The 16,194-nt window shown below is 42.5% G+C and overlaps 1 protein-coding gene across 1 annotated transcript in view; it reads left to right on the top strand.

Moving 5' to 3' along the window:
* Window positions 1–213: 213 nt before the first annotated feature.
* Window positions 214–16,194, top strand: part of pdzrn4 (PDZ domain containing ring finger 4) — a gene marked incomplete at both ends in the record, with an annotated part of 36,659 nt that continues 20,678 nt past the window's right edge. The window contains one exon of the mRNA XM_080051433.1: window positions 214–282. Coding sequence (XP_079907559.1) covers window positions 214–282 — 69 coding nt within the window. The remainder of the gene's footprint in view (window positions 283–16,194) is intronic.

Here is a 16,194-nt window from a genome sequence, read left to right as displayed (position 1 = left end):
GTGTGTGTGTGTGTGTGTGTGTTTGTGTGCGCTCCAAGCAACATATGGGGGATCTCTGAGGATACACGGATGAGAAAGAGGTGTGGGGGAGCGCAAAGGAAGAGGAGCCCGAAGTGTGTTTCGCCCCTGGAGGGGGGGGGATAACACACACTTACACACACTCACCACACACACTCCATCGGGGCTCTTGGCACTGTTTCCCTGACAACTAGAATGGGCTGCAATTTGTGCACCTTGCAGAAACGGGAGGAACACTACAAACTGCTGTATGAGATTGCACAGGTAAGTGATCGAGGCTCACAGGATGCTTTGGTGTGGTGTGGTGGATGATGGTGGGAACCACCACTGTGGTAAACTTATAATGACAGCAAGAGGCAGTGATGAGAATGATTGCAAGAATGGTTTGGTGTTTGGTGAGAAGAACTGGATGTGTCTGAGTAAAAAGTAGGACAGGAATAACGAAAAGGAACTGATCAAAACCACATTGGAATAGGACAGCAGCCAGGTTGGAAACTGGGTGAAAAATGGGAAAGGGACAAGAGAGAAATGTGCAAAAAAAATGAGTTACTTCCAAGCAGCCAGGCAGAGAGCCAAAGTGTGTGTGTGTGTGTGTGCGCGTGTGTGTGTGTGTGTGTGTGTGTGTGTGTGTGTGTGCGTGTGTGTGCGTGTGTGTGTGTGTGCGCGTATTCCTCTCTCCATCAAAGTGAGCGCAGCTAGTTATTTCTTTCCTCAGCAGCGTGGAGATGTGAGAACAAGTTCAGCTCTTTTTTTTCCCGCGCTGACTCCAGGGGAATTCATCACACCCCTCCTCTCGCCTGCGACTGTCTAGAAGCAAAGCGGTTCAAAGAACAAGCGGCAAAGAAAATTGTGTTATGCTGGTTTTTTTTACCGTCTTTTGTCTGTCAGCACCGGACATGTTTATATTTTTACATTCTTCTGACCCCGTTTTGACGGATTTTCGCATTGCCACTGCTGCCATGCAAAAAAATACCTATCTAGCTCCCGCGACTTTCGAAGCTATTCCATTTAGAAGTGTATTCACATTACGCGATATGAGTTCATCAACTTTTTGCCTTTTTTCTTCGTAACATCAATATTTAGGCATACATATTAAACATGAGAAATAGGCTACTTACATCCCTAGTAGTCAGACAAAGCCATACACTCTTTACTACCTCCACAAAAGCGATCATATTACCATTATGGGCCGTAAAACACTGACAATGTATAAACTTGTCATCTTGCACTGGGCTCGGCTGGAATGTGTTGATTAGATAGGAAGTGTCAGCGAGTGTGAATCTACCGGGACATGTCTCCGAAAAGCTCTTTTATCTTGTAGAAACAGGAGATAACGATGTGTGTTTTTTTTCTTGTCTCTGATTGGTTCTTGGAAATCTGTCAGCAGTATTTTTTATTTTTTACAGGTTTCATCTGTTAACTTGCACTGTAAATCCAAGTACAGGGCAAGATAAAGATGTGAGGTGAAAGTATATGAAATTTTTTTTTTCAATGGTTGTACGTGTGGGGAGGGAGCAGTATACACGTGCTCTGGGTTGTCACTGTTGTGGAGTTGTACAGTACGGGCGAATACTATAGGCCGGTGGCAGCAGTGAGGCTTCATTCATGATTCATTGTCTTACACTGTTACACAAGAGAAGGGACACTGGATACGGTATAATGACGATGAGCAAGCTCTGTTGAATACGTGTGTGTTTTTAGTCTTCCATATACAGTATACCTTGGTGCACTACCATCCAAAGTGTGCAGTCGAGTCAGGAGAAGTGCCCATACATTTATATCACAGATACAAAATAACCTCTCACAATTACAATTACAGTAGGGTTGTTTTTGGATGTTGATGGTGACAACAATTTATCTCTTGTTTCAGGCTTTGTAAAATGCAATAAGTGCATTATCCCTATACCCTAAAAACACTCCATCGTTGCTTCGCACTTCTTTTATGAAAAGTTTTTCATAGCACCACATGCTCATTACGCCCCCTCTGACTAAATGCCCCCACGCTCTAATGAGATGGTGGATGTCTAGTGTCGTCTGCCTGGGTGTAAAGTGTCAGCAAAATTAGCCATGTCATAAGGAAACATTAGGAGGTGATTGTTATGGTTGGTGCGTTGAATAAGAACAAAGGCTATGTAACGAGTGGAACCACTGAGCAATTCTGCATGGATAAGGTTTTTTTGAAGACACATAAAAAGGCGATGGTTTATTTAAATGTAATGATAAATAATATTGTTTAAAAGGTACAGTTGGGACAGAAAGTTGGATGAGAAGGTTGATACCACTATCATGTCTGTACAGTAAATAGCTCGAGCCAAAACTCGTCTAACTTTTCCTTTTAAGTTTGGAGTCCACCCATATATCTTACTACATGTAGACGGCACACTAGTCTACTAACTGTAGGATTAAGCCAGTGATTATATGCCGTATTAAGCAGACTTCACACATGGTCACCAAAAAAAAGATCTATAGGCTATGCAACAGCTGTAGCTCAGGCAATTTCCATTTGGCATAACGTAGCAGCAGATGTATGATGGTATCATAAAGCCTGGTGTTCGCATGGAGATTAGCTGGAACTCACCATGAAAAGTGACCCTTGTGGTTTCCTCCTATTTCTGCATCGCACTGTAGGTGTCCAGGCACTGTGGCAGGTGTCCAAGAAATTAGTGTGTGTGTGTGTGTGTGTGTGTGTGTGTGTGTGTGTGTGTGTGAACGAGCGTACCCGCTTACTGCCAAGCGCTCTGAGGTGTGTATGTGACAGTCGGCGCGAACACATACAGTTCTCATTACCAGTGAGAAAGAGAGCAAGAAAGAAAAAGAACGTAGGAGAAGGAGAGAAAGAAAGAGCTCAGCAGGCAGTATGTGTGTCAGCGTGACTTTGTCCCGAAACTGCGAGGCTGTGGGGATTCTGCAAATCCACAGAGACGCCTCAACAATCCCTCTTTTTCTCTTTTATCACTCTCATTTCTCATTTCTTCTCCACTTTCCCTTTCCTTCTTTATACTTTCTCCTTCTCTATAACCTTCATTAGTCTCTCTCTCCCCCTCTGTCTTTCTGCCTCTCAGCAATCTGTTTCTCCCCTCTCTCGTTTTACCCTGACACACACACACACACACACACACACACACACACACACACACACACACACACACACACACACACACACACACACACACACACACACACACACACACACACACACACACACACACACACACACACACACACACACAGACACACACTACAAATTCTCAAAGTGTTTTTGTCCTGTTGCACTTCCAGCAGCGCCACACAATAGGACACCACCGGCTCATTATAACAGTGGAAAACCAAAGGATGCTGATACTACTGTAGCCTACCAGAGATATAGAGCAGGTGCACAATGGCACTGGACTGGGGCTCTGAGCTTATCTGTCCCTAGATACTTTGGTGATGTATTTTCTATTGTGTGTATGTGTCTCTCACTGCCTTGTGTCTTGGCCAGTGAGTCTTGACCAATGGGGTTTCTTTGTCCGAGCAGTGCCGATGCTGTTGGCATTCTTTTCACATAAAGCACAAAATGTGGTTCTCTGCTGATCAAGATGAGAAGAAAATCCATTAAAAAAACTCATCCACCATGACAACTGGTTCAGACTTGAGTTTTAATGCTATTTGCAACCTCAGGGAGATGGCGTGCCTGTGTATAAACTTTAGAGCAGCATTATATACATTTTGTTTTATGGCCTGGTCACACTTGCATTGAAAATGGAATAATCAATTGCTCCCAGTGGAATTATTTTCGATTAGACGATTCAGATTCACCACAAGGCTTCTTCGATGTGAAAGTTTGTCCTTTTTAGTTGTGCCGTCCTGTTTTACACCTGCTCTGTCGCAGTATCAACAGCTTCACAGAAGACCATAAGCTTCAGTTGTAAAATGAAAGTTGATAGCAAAGATACCCTTTTTTTTAGTAAACCGTGTAATGTTTTAGCGGCTAGTTTGCCTGCTACAGCATTTCACCATATAGCACTGCCAGTAGTCACTATGTCACCGAGCTTCAAGAAGCGAAATGAATCAATAACAATAAAGACATGCCATTGTGTTCTGTTGTGAACTGGCCAGTTTAGGTGATTTTTCATTTTTAAATTAGTAAAAGCCTTTTGTGGAGGGAACCATGACACTTCTACAAAATGGATTGCAGCTATTTTGGAGTCATGGTAATGATCCCCCCCAAATAGTGTTTGTAAAAGACCTGTTCTGGACTTTTCATTTTGAAAAGGTAACAGAGCATTTCAGAAGCCAATTCCAGGTTCCTGCCTGCAGGCAGTGTCTCCCACACCACCACAGTGGCTATCTCTGTTCGCACAGCTGCACTATTCTGACAGGACTGCTGTATGCCCTGGCCCAGCGGCCACTGAGAGATTTATGGCTCTCGTCAGACCATTTACATTGGACGTTTCATTTGCAATTTCATGTCTGTGGGTCAGTGTGTGTGTGTGTGTGTGTGTGTGTGTGTGTGTGTGTGTGTGTGTGTGTGTGTGTGTGTGTGTGTGTGTGTGTGTGTGTGTGTGTGTGTGTGTGTGTGTATCTCTGTACACTGGCACCGTGGGGCACAATTCTGACTGTTGCAATTGCCATTCCATGTTTATTCTGCTTGTGGCTATATGTTAAATTGTCCCATGGCCTTTGGCCTCCAGAGCCCATGGCATGTCTTGTCCTGTTAGTACTAAAGTCAGCATTATTTTATCACACAACAGCACTGTGCAGCCAAGATGTCCGGTATACAAAAGCCTCTAACTACCCTGGGTGTAATCCTCCACTCCATTTTCCATAAGTGATATTGTTTGTATTCAATGGCTAATTCCTGATTAATTAAACATTAAACCAAACAAAAGGGTGGATTTAGTGAGTGTTGAGAGCAGTTCAGTTGGGTCTTTGTTGAATTTCATCACGTGGCCTGTTAATTAGACCAGCTATTGGATAGTGCTTCAAATATTGCTATCATCTTTAAAGTCATAATCCTTGAGGTATTCATTATATAAAAAATAATTTGCCTATAACTGTTTATGTCAGCATTTATTTTCAGTAATACAATTTGATTTGTTTGTGTTATGCGGTTGTCTTAATTGTTACTGCCAGCCTAACCCACACAGGATTCAATGTGTGAACCCGTGTACAAGGGATTACACATAACTGGCCCTGATGATAAAGTCAAAGGCATTATTAGTATGCAAGTATTTTCATGTAATGCTGAATCCTATAATTAACCATGTGTTCTGCAATATTGTGTCAGATGACCTTTCAAACTGCCCTCTTTAGTCTTTTTAAACAATTACATTCTTACATTAAATACTTATACTGTCATAATTTCTCTGTTGTTTTTACATTCACACGGACTTTGCATTTGATGATACCTTTTTACGTGATATGCACCTTTTTTTCCTCCTTTGTGCATATGTGCGTGTGTACGGGTTGTGTGGGCCAATGTTTGGTGTGGGCCTGTCCTCTTGAGACAGATGCTGTGCCACATGTCCAGCCTGTTAGACAGCATGGAGGGGGCTAGACAGACACCCGTTCATCCCGCCACCGCCTATGGTGTCCACAGAGTGCCACACAGAGCAGGGGAAGCTGTGGTCAAAGCCACACAGCCGTCACCTCCATATGGCTGTGCACCTCAAACCTGGACCACGGCTTCAGCAAGATAGGTACAATGATGTGTACAATATGTAGGCGCTATTGGTAACCTGGGCCTGATATGTTGTAGTCTTTTGTGTGTGTGTTTTTCTCTTTCCTGGAGTGTCGAAAATGAAGTGGAAAATGGAAAAAAGCAACTAACTGCAGTTATCATGAAAGTACAGCAAAATATTACCCTAAACCAAGAGTGGACATGCACAGCGGAAAAAAGTGTGGGGTCCGGGGGAAGGGTGACAAATGCAATCTTCTGCTTCCAGACCCCATCTGTATGATGTGTTTGGGTCGTAAAATAGTGCGACAGATGACCAACGAGGGATGAAGGGAGGCGGTATCGCCTGATTCATCCTCTTGTCCACTTATCAGAGAGTCACAACAATGATCCTGGGCGCCTTGTTTACTGTCTCCTTCCTCCGTCTCTCTGATGGGATTTTTGAGCTTTTTCAAAAACTATTGAATGACGTGACCTTTCCATTTTTTTCAGAAGAACAAGTTGTCTCCCTGTCTGTGCGGGTCGGTAAGTTTGACCTTTCCACCTGTCAGTGTAATTCCACTTGACAAGTCTCTCTCTAGCACACACACACACACACACACACACACACACACACACACACACACACACACACACACACACACACACACACACACACACACACACACACACACACACACACACACAAACACGCACAAGTGTAAAAAGAATAAAACATGTCTGCAGAAAAGAAGAGAAGTTTAACAATTCCACTTTCAAGGCTTAGAGGCACTAACATTTTTTACTTAGGTAATGTCTTTTCGCTCCAAAAATGTTAATCTAGCGTTATGGAAATGAACTCCGCCGCTGAACACGGATAGTCTGGTGTCTTCCATCATGGTTATGGTTGCTCGTTGGAGCACAGCTTGGTGATAATACCACATGATTTAGGGGTGTGCATATGGCCCGTCACTGGCACTGTGGGAAGCATGTCTTCTGGTCGTCGGCCAAAAGTTGAAACAGGAAATGGGTTATTATTCAGCGTCAGGTTAAGGCCAGGTTAGTACGAGGAAGGGCTTCCTGTGGCTGTTGAGTATGTTGGCCATTAAAAATATGGATGCAATACTTTTAATGAGGTATTTTAAAAAAAATCTTCCTTTAAATTTGTCTAGATTTGTCTTTCTGAGTGTCTCCTCACAGTGTGTATTTGGGGTGGGGGTCACAAAGTCAGGGGTGGACTGGGTAAGAGGGGTGGGGGGGACGGCAACAGTCGCCGTTTCGCTCCACCAGCCAACGATCCCCCCCTGCGTTGGCTCTGATAAGCCCAGGATGAAAGCCCTTTCTGTGGGCAGAGGGACACTCCTCACTCCCCCCACCTCCACACAAGGCAAAAAGGATGCACACATGATGCGTGTACACACTCAACTCGTGTGGCAGTGTTACGAGGCAGATATGCCTATTTACACATGCTGTGTGTACATTCAAAATCCATCCATTCATCAGCTTTACGGCGTGTTTTTCCTTCTTTCTGTTGTTTTACGACTGTGTAAAAGTGTCATTCAAGCTCTTAGCGCCCCACAAGAGGACTTATCAGCCGTTATCAGCCCCCCTGGCTGATTACCATACTCGCCGATCGGCCAAGTGGCCTGGCCAAGATGATAGGAGGTAAAGGGAGATGGAGGAGGAGGAGGAATGGAAGAATGGAAAGGTAGAGGAGAAAAAGAAGGTGTGACAAAGAATGAAAATGAAGGGAAGATAGTTCAGTAAGCGTGAGGTGAGAGAACCGGAGCGGGGAAATGAGTCGTGTGCCAACAATAAGTCCTCTAAATCCCCCTCATTCTTAGGATCTTCTGTATCCAAAACAGAAAGTCTCGCCCTCCTCCTCTTCCCATCACTTATCAGTCACCTCACAGTGTTTCAAGTCCGTTCCATTCCACTGCCCCTGTCTGTCTTTCTGCCTGTTTGTCACTCACTGTCTATCCAACTCATTAATACACTTTGGCATGACCCCGCCCTCTGAGGTGCCACAGATTTTTCTTGGCTTTTTAGAAAAACCTTGGGAATAGAATTATAGTGACTGTCTGTCTGTCTGTCTGTCTGTCTATTTGTCTTATGTGTTGGAGGGAGACACACATTTTGTCTAGTCTCAGTGTGTGTGTGTGTGTGCTGTCAGCCAGTGAGTGTTACACAGTTTGAAGCCAACCACACTAACCCAATAATACACCTTATGGCCATATGCTGCTGCAGGCTATGTTTTGTCAGGTGAGACAGATGTTACGTCCAACCATCTGGAGCCGGTATAGATATGTGTTGCGGGCATTTGCTGCAACACGCCGCGAGAAAAATGGAATATGCACGCACACCAAAAAAAATAAAAAATCCTCCTAGATTTTAAGCTGTTGCAGACAAAAAGGAAAAAGAAAATCTATGTTACTGTCATATTAGCATAAAATGTCTCTCAGTCAGATCTTTGGATGAGTCCTTTGGCAGTGAACGTGCAATTCTCATCTGAGACCCAATGCCAGTTAATCTATGAAAAAGGGAAAAGGCTCCACTTTTCCCCCCTGCTATTTTTTCCCCATGCCAAGAATTTCTCCATCAGGCATAATTATTTGGGGAATAAAAGCTGTGTCTGTTGATACTGTTTCCAAAGAACGGTCGACACTTACAGCTGCTTGCTTGTAATGTCAGCAATGATGTTTTTCCACCAAGTTGTCAAAAGCTAAATAATTCTGCATACAGTATATGCAGGCTTAAGGGCTTACAAAATGCAAATGCTCTGTTGTCCTGCCATTGCCAAGTGTATTTTGAACCCACAAGGGTGCAGGATCCTTGGTCCAGGTGGTCCAATGGGAGATTAGGTTACAGTAGGGCGCTGGTGTTGGATTCCCACTTAACCAACTTGGGTTTAGCAGTCATTAGGCTTCACTCAGAGGCTGAATCGAGTCCAGTTACAGATAGAATAACACTAAACCATCTGCATAGTAAGGGGGGGTGGGGGGGATGATTACATTTGGAGCGGAGTGTAACCATAAGCCTTGTGTTGATTTGGGAAATGCCCTCAGGATGGAGAGTGGCCCAGGCAGCACTGTAGATGGGTCTTTGTTGTTGTTGGTGGTTTGAAGAAATGTATCAGAGTCTCTTCCGTGGTACAGTTTCATTAAATAGGTTAGGCTTGGGGAAATGTTGGGATTGACACTGGAAAGGCAGGTAGTGTGAACACACATTAATGCATTCTTGCTCCGAAATAAAAATAATGAGTAATTCCAGTTGTGTGATTGAATTAGTTTTTTTGAGATTTACGAGGCATGTAAAATCAATTAAACTATTACATGCGTCACTGTTTATTGAGAACATCCTACAAGGTCAAGCGGTATCATCTTCTTACCCCCCTGCATGCCAGCACCAGACTTGGGCGGGGTAGGGTGTTTTCTGGAGAAAAAAAATAATGAATTAGCATTTGCTCATTATCATGGAACTGTATATGTTTCAATCTTCCCATGATGCCTTGAGCGTATTCAACATCTCATCTATATTGGCTTAAAAGCTTAGCTGACAATAGAGTGTTGATTTTTTTGTTTTCAGCAACTGTTCCCAAAGTCAGGATAAACTGTCGTACTGGGCTAAAATAAGTTAACAATTTAGGTCATAAAAAACCAAAAGAAATTCCTCTGTAGTTGTGAAATGAAATACTATCCTCCCAATGTCAAAGTCACATATTTTGCCAACCCAACCACCCACCCACCATCAACAGGTGTTGCTGTACTAAAACAATGGCATGCTTCCCACTGCCTTTGAGTCTGATACACAAAAAAGACTGCAGTTTTCATTCTGTTTTATTAACCTTAACTCTAGCCTTCATCTGAGCCCTTTACAACATCTTAACTATCCATTGAACATGTTGGCATTGGATGTCAAATACATTATCATTGAACACAATCCGGGATTTTGCAGAACTGTGTAATATCAACATTCTTGCCTTGGCTCTACGATTGGATATTTCCCTTCAAAAAAATCAGATAAGGGCCCACAGTAAGTTAAAAGTCAGTGCTGAATGTGAACATTGTTATTCGCTGTCAGTACAAACATTCTACACAATCTTGTAACGTGGAGAATCACACAAATTGGGCCTATGACCCATTTTGAGAAACAATGGTTTGATTAAAAGAGTCAATCTGTGGTACAGTCTGGAAATCACCCAAACGTAGTCGCTCATCAACATGTGAGTGATAATACGTCGGTAGCAGATGTGATTAGCCATTCACTCAGTAATATTGTAGACTTACTCCTCAGCTGCCTGAAGCTGCGAATGCGAAGGCAGTCAAAGTCTTGATTGAGGCAGGATTGAATTAGGGGTAAATTGCACCGCAGTGTATCTTTCACTTAACTAACCAACCAGCGCTTTTGGATAACGGTATTTTTCATCGCAGGGAGAGCTCTTTTTTTCACTCCGCTCACAGTTACTGGAGAGTGAAGTCGTTTTTCTTCTCCACCAAAGGGCGGACCTAGAAAGCGTCATGTTATGAATAATGCTAATGGGTTAGGTGCTTCCAGTGAGCATAAACATGCATCACTTTAAAATGGAAAAAAGGCAAAGGTTTGGTGGCTGGGGGGAAAAATGGTAGGTTTCGCACTCCAGGCTTTTTTTTTTAAAGAAAAAAAGAACTTAATTTTATGCAAAAAGCAGCACATAAATCTTTTATTTCTGCTCCCCAGTAAAGTGTTTTCACTTTCCAAGCTTTAGCGTGTTTTGCTAATTATGCCCCTGCTTCCGGAGCTGGCTCTTTTTCGCCTTCAACCAAATCTGTGCTCATGTGAACTACAAAGGCTTATATAGCAGGGCTGGCTTCACCCAATTTCCAACTGAGATGATCATCATTCCACTGATTTATGGGGAAACTACTCTAACTTTAATTCCTTCCTTAAGGATTTTGGTTCCAGTGTCCTACAGTTTTTTTCTTCTAGATTTCAAAATTAAGAAAAAAATATAAACACTTGAATTTTTTCTAATCCAAAAATGCCTAAAGCAATGACAGGCTAGGCTCATTTTGTGCTGATGTATGCAATCAGTGTTTGTTCAGTCTCAGAGTCAACCTTCCATCTCTGTCCATGTCTTCACTGGAATTTGCATGAGGTGTCACTTTCTTGACACTGTTAAACGCATGCTAGCATGTCCGTATCTAGATAGTACTGTGGTTGCTTGGACGCAGAACAAAGAAAAACAAGGGCAGTAGAATCTTGAATAGATAGATCTTGAAAGAGCCATTGATTCATCCAAAGGTCAGCATCAACTACTTTGCTAAATTGAGCAAATATGAACAAAGCCTTCATTTCGTATCCTAAAAACAACTTAAATTTTTTGGTAAGTGCCAATTTCAAAAACACTACACAATCACATTAAGTAATGTTAAAAAAAAAATCTAAAATGTCCCGATTATGTAAGCTTAGCTATCCACCGGACCTTTCTATATAATATGCTTTTAAAAGAACAAGGCTTTAATTATTCTAGGCTATATATATTTTTTGCTTTCTTACAAACCCTTTGAAAAGACTAAAAACCAATTGGTCAATATCCCAGTACTTTCTCTATCCCATCTGTGGTACCAGAAATAATGCCCATTGGTTCCCTACTGCCGAAAATCAATAAACTAGGTCAGAAATATATCTTTTAATATTTCTCAAACACCTCATAATTTGCTAAGGCAGCTGGGAAATGCAGTCATTAGAAAGAAAGTAGTATTTTATTTTGCTGATGGACTAATTTCAGCAGCGAAACAATACACATGTGTTGCACTGGCTTGTACTTATGGCAGCATAATGGTGTTTGTGGAAGGGACTGACTGAAAATAAAACACAGTGCCCAGGTTTTTGGCAATGAAAGAACGACGTGTCATCCATCAGCTCAGTGATGTGTTTTTGACTCTTCTTTTGTACGACAATGGAGGTCCATGGCACAGAATTATAAGCTTTACCAGGTCTGCTTCACATTTGAGTTGGATCGGTTCATTGTCTTTTAATGGGATTTTGTTTTCACCATGTGTCCAAACACAGTACGAGAAACAGAGCCCATGCTCGGATGGAGAATCTATGATGTTCAGCTTTCCCACACATAACCTCTTTGTGAACTCGCTCGTCTGGATGAATGATGTGGGTCTAATCGGTGACCCCAGAGAGCCTAATTCAAACTCATTGCGAGTATGTGTCGAGGGGCCCGCAGGAAGGGCCACTGGGTTGTTCAGCCCTGCCTCACTGCCTGTTGTTTTAATGGCAGATGAGAGATTAATGGCGATGTAATGACTGTGGGGAGGACACCGAGCAACAATAGAGTCCTGCTACGGCGTGGGCCAAGTACATTAGTCAGTCAAGACAAGTATGTGCATGGACGCACACACAAACTAACACACACACACACAGATACAAGCACAAATTTGTAAAAAGGTATGCACAAAAATATTAGGTTAAATCCCCAGACACTTAAACACATTCATATGTACAGAGGCACGCAGAGTGACAATGAAAGAGACTTCTATTGAGTTGTCAGTAAAGAAGTTTTTGCAGTCATCTGCCCCCCCCTGTCTCGTCACGAGCAAAACAAACCAAGCTAATTCTCAACCTGTCAACCCCCCCAGTGTGACAAAAGAAGGCTAATTTATGCATTGGCGACGTGGCGTGCGAGGGAACAAGAGTGTGTGTCTGTCAGCGGGGTTGGATGCTCACTCGCGGTTTGTGCGGTAATTGTGATTTGGTTGCTATGGATGTTGAGGGTAATGAATGTCTTGTTGATGCAGTTTGTCATAACCCGTGCCATCCGTGGCTGCTTGTGGACACCGAGCCTATTAGTTAAACACAGACACATTGGCCACGCCATGATGTATGGGCCCAGCAGGCAGACGGCATTAGTCATTTTATGAGAGAAAATTAAGAAAAGTGCCAGCCAGGGCTACAGTACATGTTGAATAAGATTGTGGATTTAACTATATGTGTGAAGCAAACCTCTCCACTCTTGCCATTGGGTTTTTATTAATTTTTTTCTGGGGTACAAATGAGAGGAAATAATGTTTTTGATTACATCCATAATGATACAGTAGGAGGTTTCCCTTGAAAGCATTGCAGTTGTATTCGTAATAAAAGGAATTACTTGTATTGTTATTCCAAAAAAGCAGCATAGGACAAATCATGCTTCATTCCAAGGTTTTTCTCAATTGGGGGGGAGTATCTGTATTCATGAAGCCTAATTGGAAGAAAGCCCACCATGCATATGGAAGTGGGACAAAGAGCAGGAAATGAGGTGGTTCCTAATGCGTTCGCTGGCAGATGATAACCTTTTGATTTCCCCCCACTTACATCAGCAATGGCTGCTTGGAATGACAGTCACAAGTCAACAGTCTGTGATGTGTGCGTGCGGGTTGCTACCGCTGCTGTTGTTAAGCTGAGGTGAGGGGAAGATAGACATGTGAAGAGCGAGAAAGGTGAAAACCCTTGAGAGAGAGAAACACACACACACACACACACACACACACACACACACACACACACACACACACACACACACACACACACACACACACACACACACACACACACACACACACACACACACACACACACACACACACACACACACACACACACACACACACACACACACACACACACACACACACACACACACACAGGTAGAAATCGAAAGTGACATACTGTCTGTTTTTCAGAGTGCTTTGGCGGCACAGAGCCTTTTTACCCACTGAGTCTAAATTAAATGGACTGACTTGCAGTGACAGATAAAAAATGGGGGAAGAATTGCCCAGACAGCAAGACAAAGAGAAAAAGACTCCACAGACAGGAAGAGTGGGAGGAATAAAAGTAGAAGTTTGGATTAAAACAAATCCATGAGTCATTTGAAGGAAAATGGAGCCATTCACATGCTGCCATGAATGATCAACAGTGAACAAATCAACAACAACGTACATTTTCTTAACCATTAATATTGTTCATCTTCTGTAGCCTACACACCTTGTCTTCCCAGCAGACATCTTGCAAAAAGGGGGGAAACAAAAATGGAGATATTTTCTATTTCTAACTCTAGTGAAGTTTGGGCCAGGGATTTCTGTAAGGAGGTCAAATTGGGCAATTAGTTCTCCACTTAAGGGTGACTGTTGGGAGTGAATATACACAATCATTTTCAAACTGCATCCACAGAGCGCAACATAACATTAATACATACAAGAATATGTATAATGCTAATCATATAACACCTTTTGTTTTTTATGTATATTTAATATATGTACGTATATGTAATATGTAATATTTTCATGTATGGACAACCAGACCAATTTACTATATTTCCCATTAAGTGATGATGACAACATTACTGAGTTGCCTACAATTATTTTTGCATTATTATAATGATTACATTCAAACGAGACATGGATATTCAGTTTTCCACTTATATTGATAATGACAAACTGCTGATGAATCCACTCCGACAATTATAGCAGAAGACATCTTGTTTCATCTAAATTAATGCTTAAACCAGCTCTCAGTCTCCACTTTAGCTGCTGAGCTACTGATAGCTAAATTACAGTTGCACAGATTCAGAGAACAAGCTGCTGCTTAGTCTTGAATGTCTATGTGATGTACTTGATGTAACTGAGGGTATATGACTGTTGTTTACTGCTGGGATAGTGTTCGACTGCTACCTTGCTTGCAGCACTGGAAAATGATGTGCACAGGTAGCTGCTATACCGTTGGACTCTTATGCTCACTTCTAATGATAAAACAAGCAATTCTTAGTAATTTTTTTTTATATATATATATTTCACTCCCTTGAACTTATTTGGCAAAGTGTTCTGATACTGGCTTTCAATGTTTTTTTTTACAAACAAAAAGGAACAATTTAATTTTTTGATTTACAAAATAACTGTTGACAGAGACCTGCCGTATTGATCTTACCCTTGAATTTACAGGGGAAAGGTGGATTTTGCAGGGAGATTGATTATGGGACATTCAAACAATACAACAATTACAAAATAATCTTTTGTTTAAGCCCACATCAGCTGCAGAGAACCAAAGTCAAACTTGGTAAAATACACTCTGGCAGTGCAGATTCCTCATAAAGGGGCTTGGATGCAGGATAAGCAGTTGAAGGAGAGTACACAGCTGTTACTTTTAGCTGATACTATTGAACTGGGACATGTGAGAAGCACTCGTCTCTGCTGTTGCTACGAGACTGTGAAACCCCATTTTAAGCACACTGTTCCTTTGCCTAAAAGTTCATGCATTTTACTGTTACCGCTCTCTCTGAATCTAAGATCTAAAAGCTAAAACATCAAGCCCTGTGAAGAGCGACTCCTAGAGAAAACACTGTCTAATCTACTGCACACAGATACAGTGTGTCGCGGTAGGGATTAACCTGGACAGGCTAGTTAACATCCGTCCAGACAGCATGCTATTTAAATCGCGTTTCATGTTGTCATGTGGTCTTCTTCATGCTGAACTAATTGGTTGTTTTCAGCCTGTTGTGCAGATCCCCATGTCTGTGCAAAGCTGTGAAGGACACTCATTACAACCTGTACACAAGGCGTGGACACATAAGATGCAATCATTGGGTGCAGACGTACACACACAAACACTGGGCAGACGGAGCTGAACTATTTTCGGCGAACAGTGTCCATAATGAGAGCACTACGCGAAATCTCCTTGAACCCATTCCAAAGCTTGTAACAAAAAGCACACACAGACGAACACCCAGAGCCGTCAACACTACAACCATCACACACACACACAGTTCCTGCATCCCCCCGCCCCCCTTCCACACTCTCCATCTGATTTGCATTTTGGTTAACACTCTAATTGCCTCTCATTAAATACCTTGTCACTTTGATTAATTGGCGAGATGCAGAAATGTAAAACAGCACAGCGTTACAATGCATAGTGAGCAGTCGCTGATTGGGAAAGACGATCAAGCCTGGCTAAAAAAATGCCGAACAGAGGTGAAATCTTACCAACTCCTCGTGCAGTTTTCAAGTTGAGTCAGGGTTTTTTGTCCATTCAGGAAGGGATATTTTAAAAATCAGAAGAAAATGTCACCGTTATTTTGACTTTCTCCCAAAGGTTACCATTACAATACATTTCGTTTTAGCGGACGCTTTTATCCAAAGCGACTTACAACTGGAGCACACAGCATTCATACACCGATAGCAGCAGCTACCACGCAGAGTGCTGGCTAACTATCAGGAGACATTTACGGTTCAGTGTCTCGCTCAGGGACACTTGGACATGAGGCGGGGAGACAGGGGATCGAACCACCGACCCTATAGTTGTGGGTCCACCAACCTATCCACTTCGCCACAGCCTCCCCTGAAAGTGAGATTCAAGGCAATCTGCATCAAATTGATATAATGACAGGGAATAATTTAAATCTATTCTAGGCCCTTTTCCTCAAGTTTCGCTGAGGAGGAGGACGTGTCAACGTGCTTTAACTACAATAGCGCTGAATGAGCGGGTTGCTGCTAAGATATGACTCACATGCTCAGAAA

The sequence above is a fragment of the Ammodytes marinus genome, assembly GCF_949987685.1.
Source record: "Ammodytes marinus genome assembly, chromosome: 22".
Lineage (NCBI taxonomy): Eukaryota > Metazoa > Chordata > Actinopteri > Uranoscopiformes > Ammodytidae > Ammodytes > Ammodytes marinus.
Note: the sequence above shows the minus strand (reverse complement) of the source record. Positions and strands in the feature narration are given on the sequence as shown.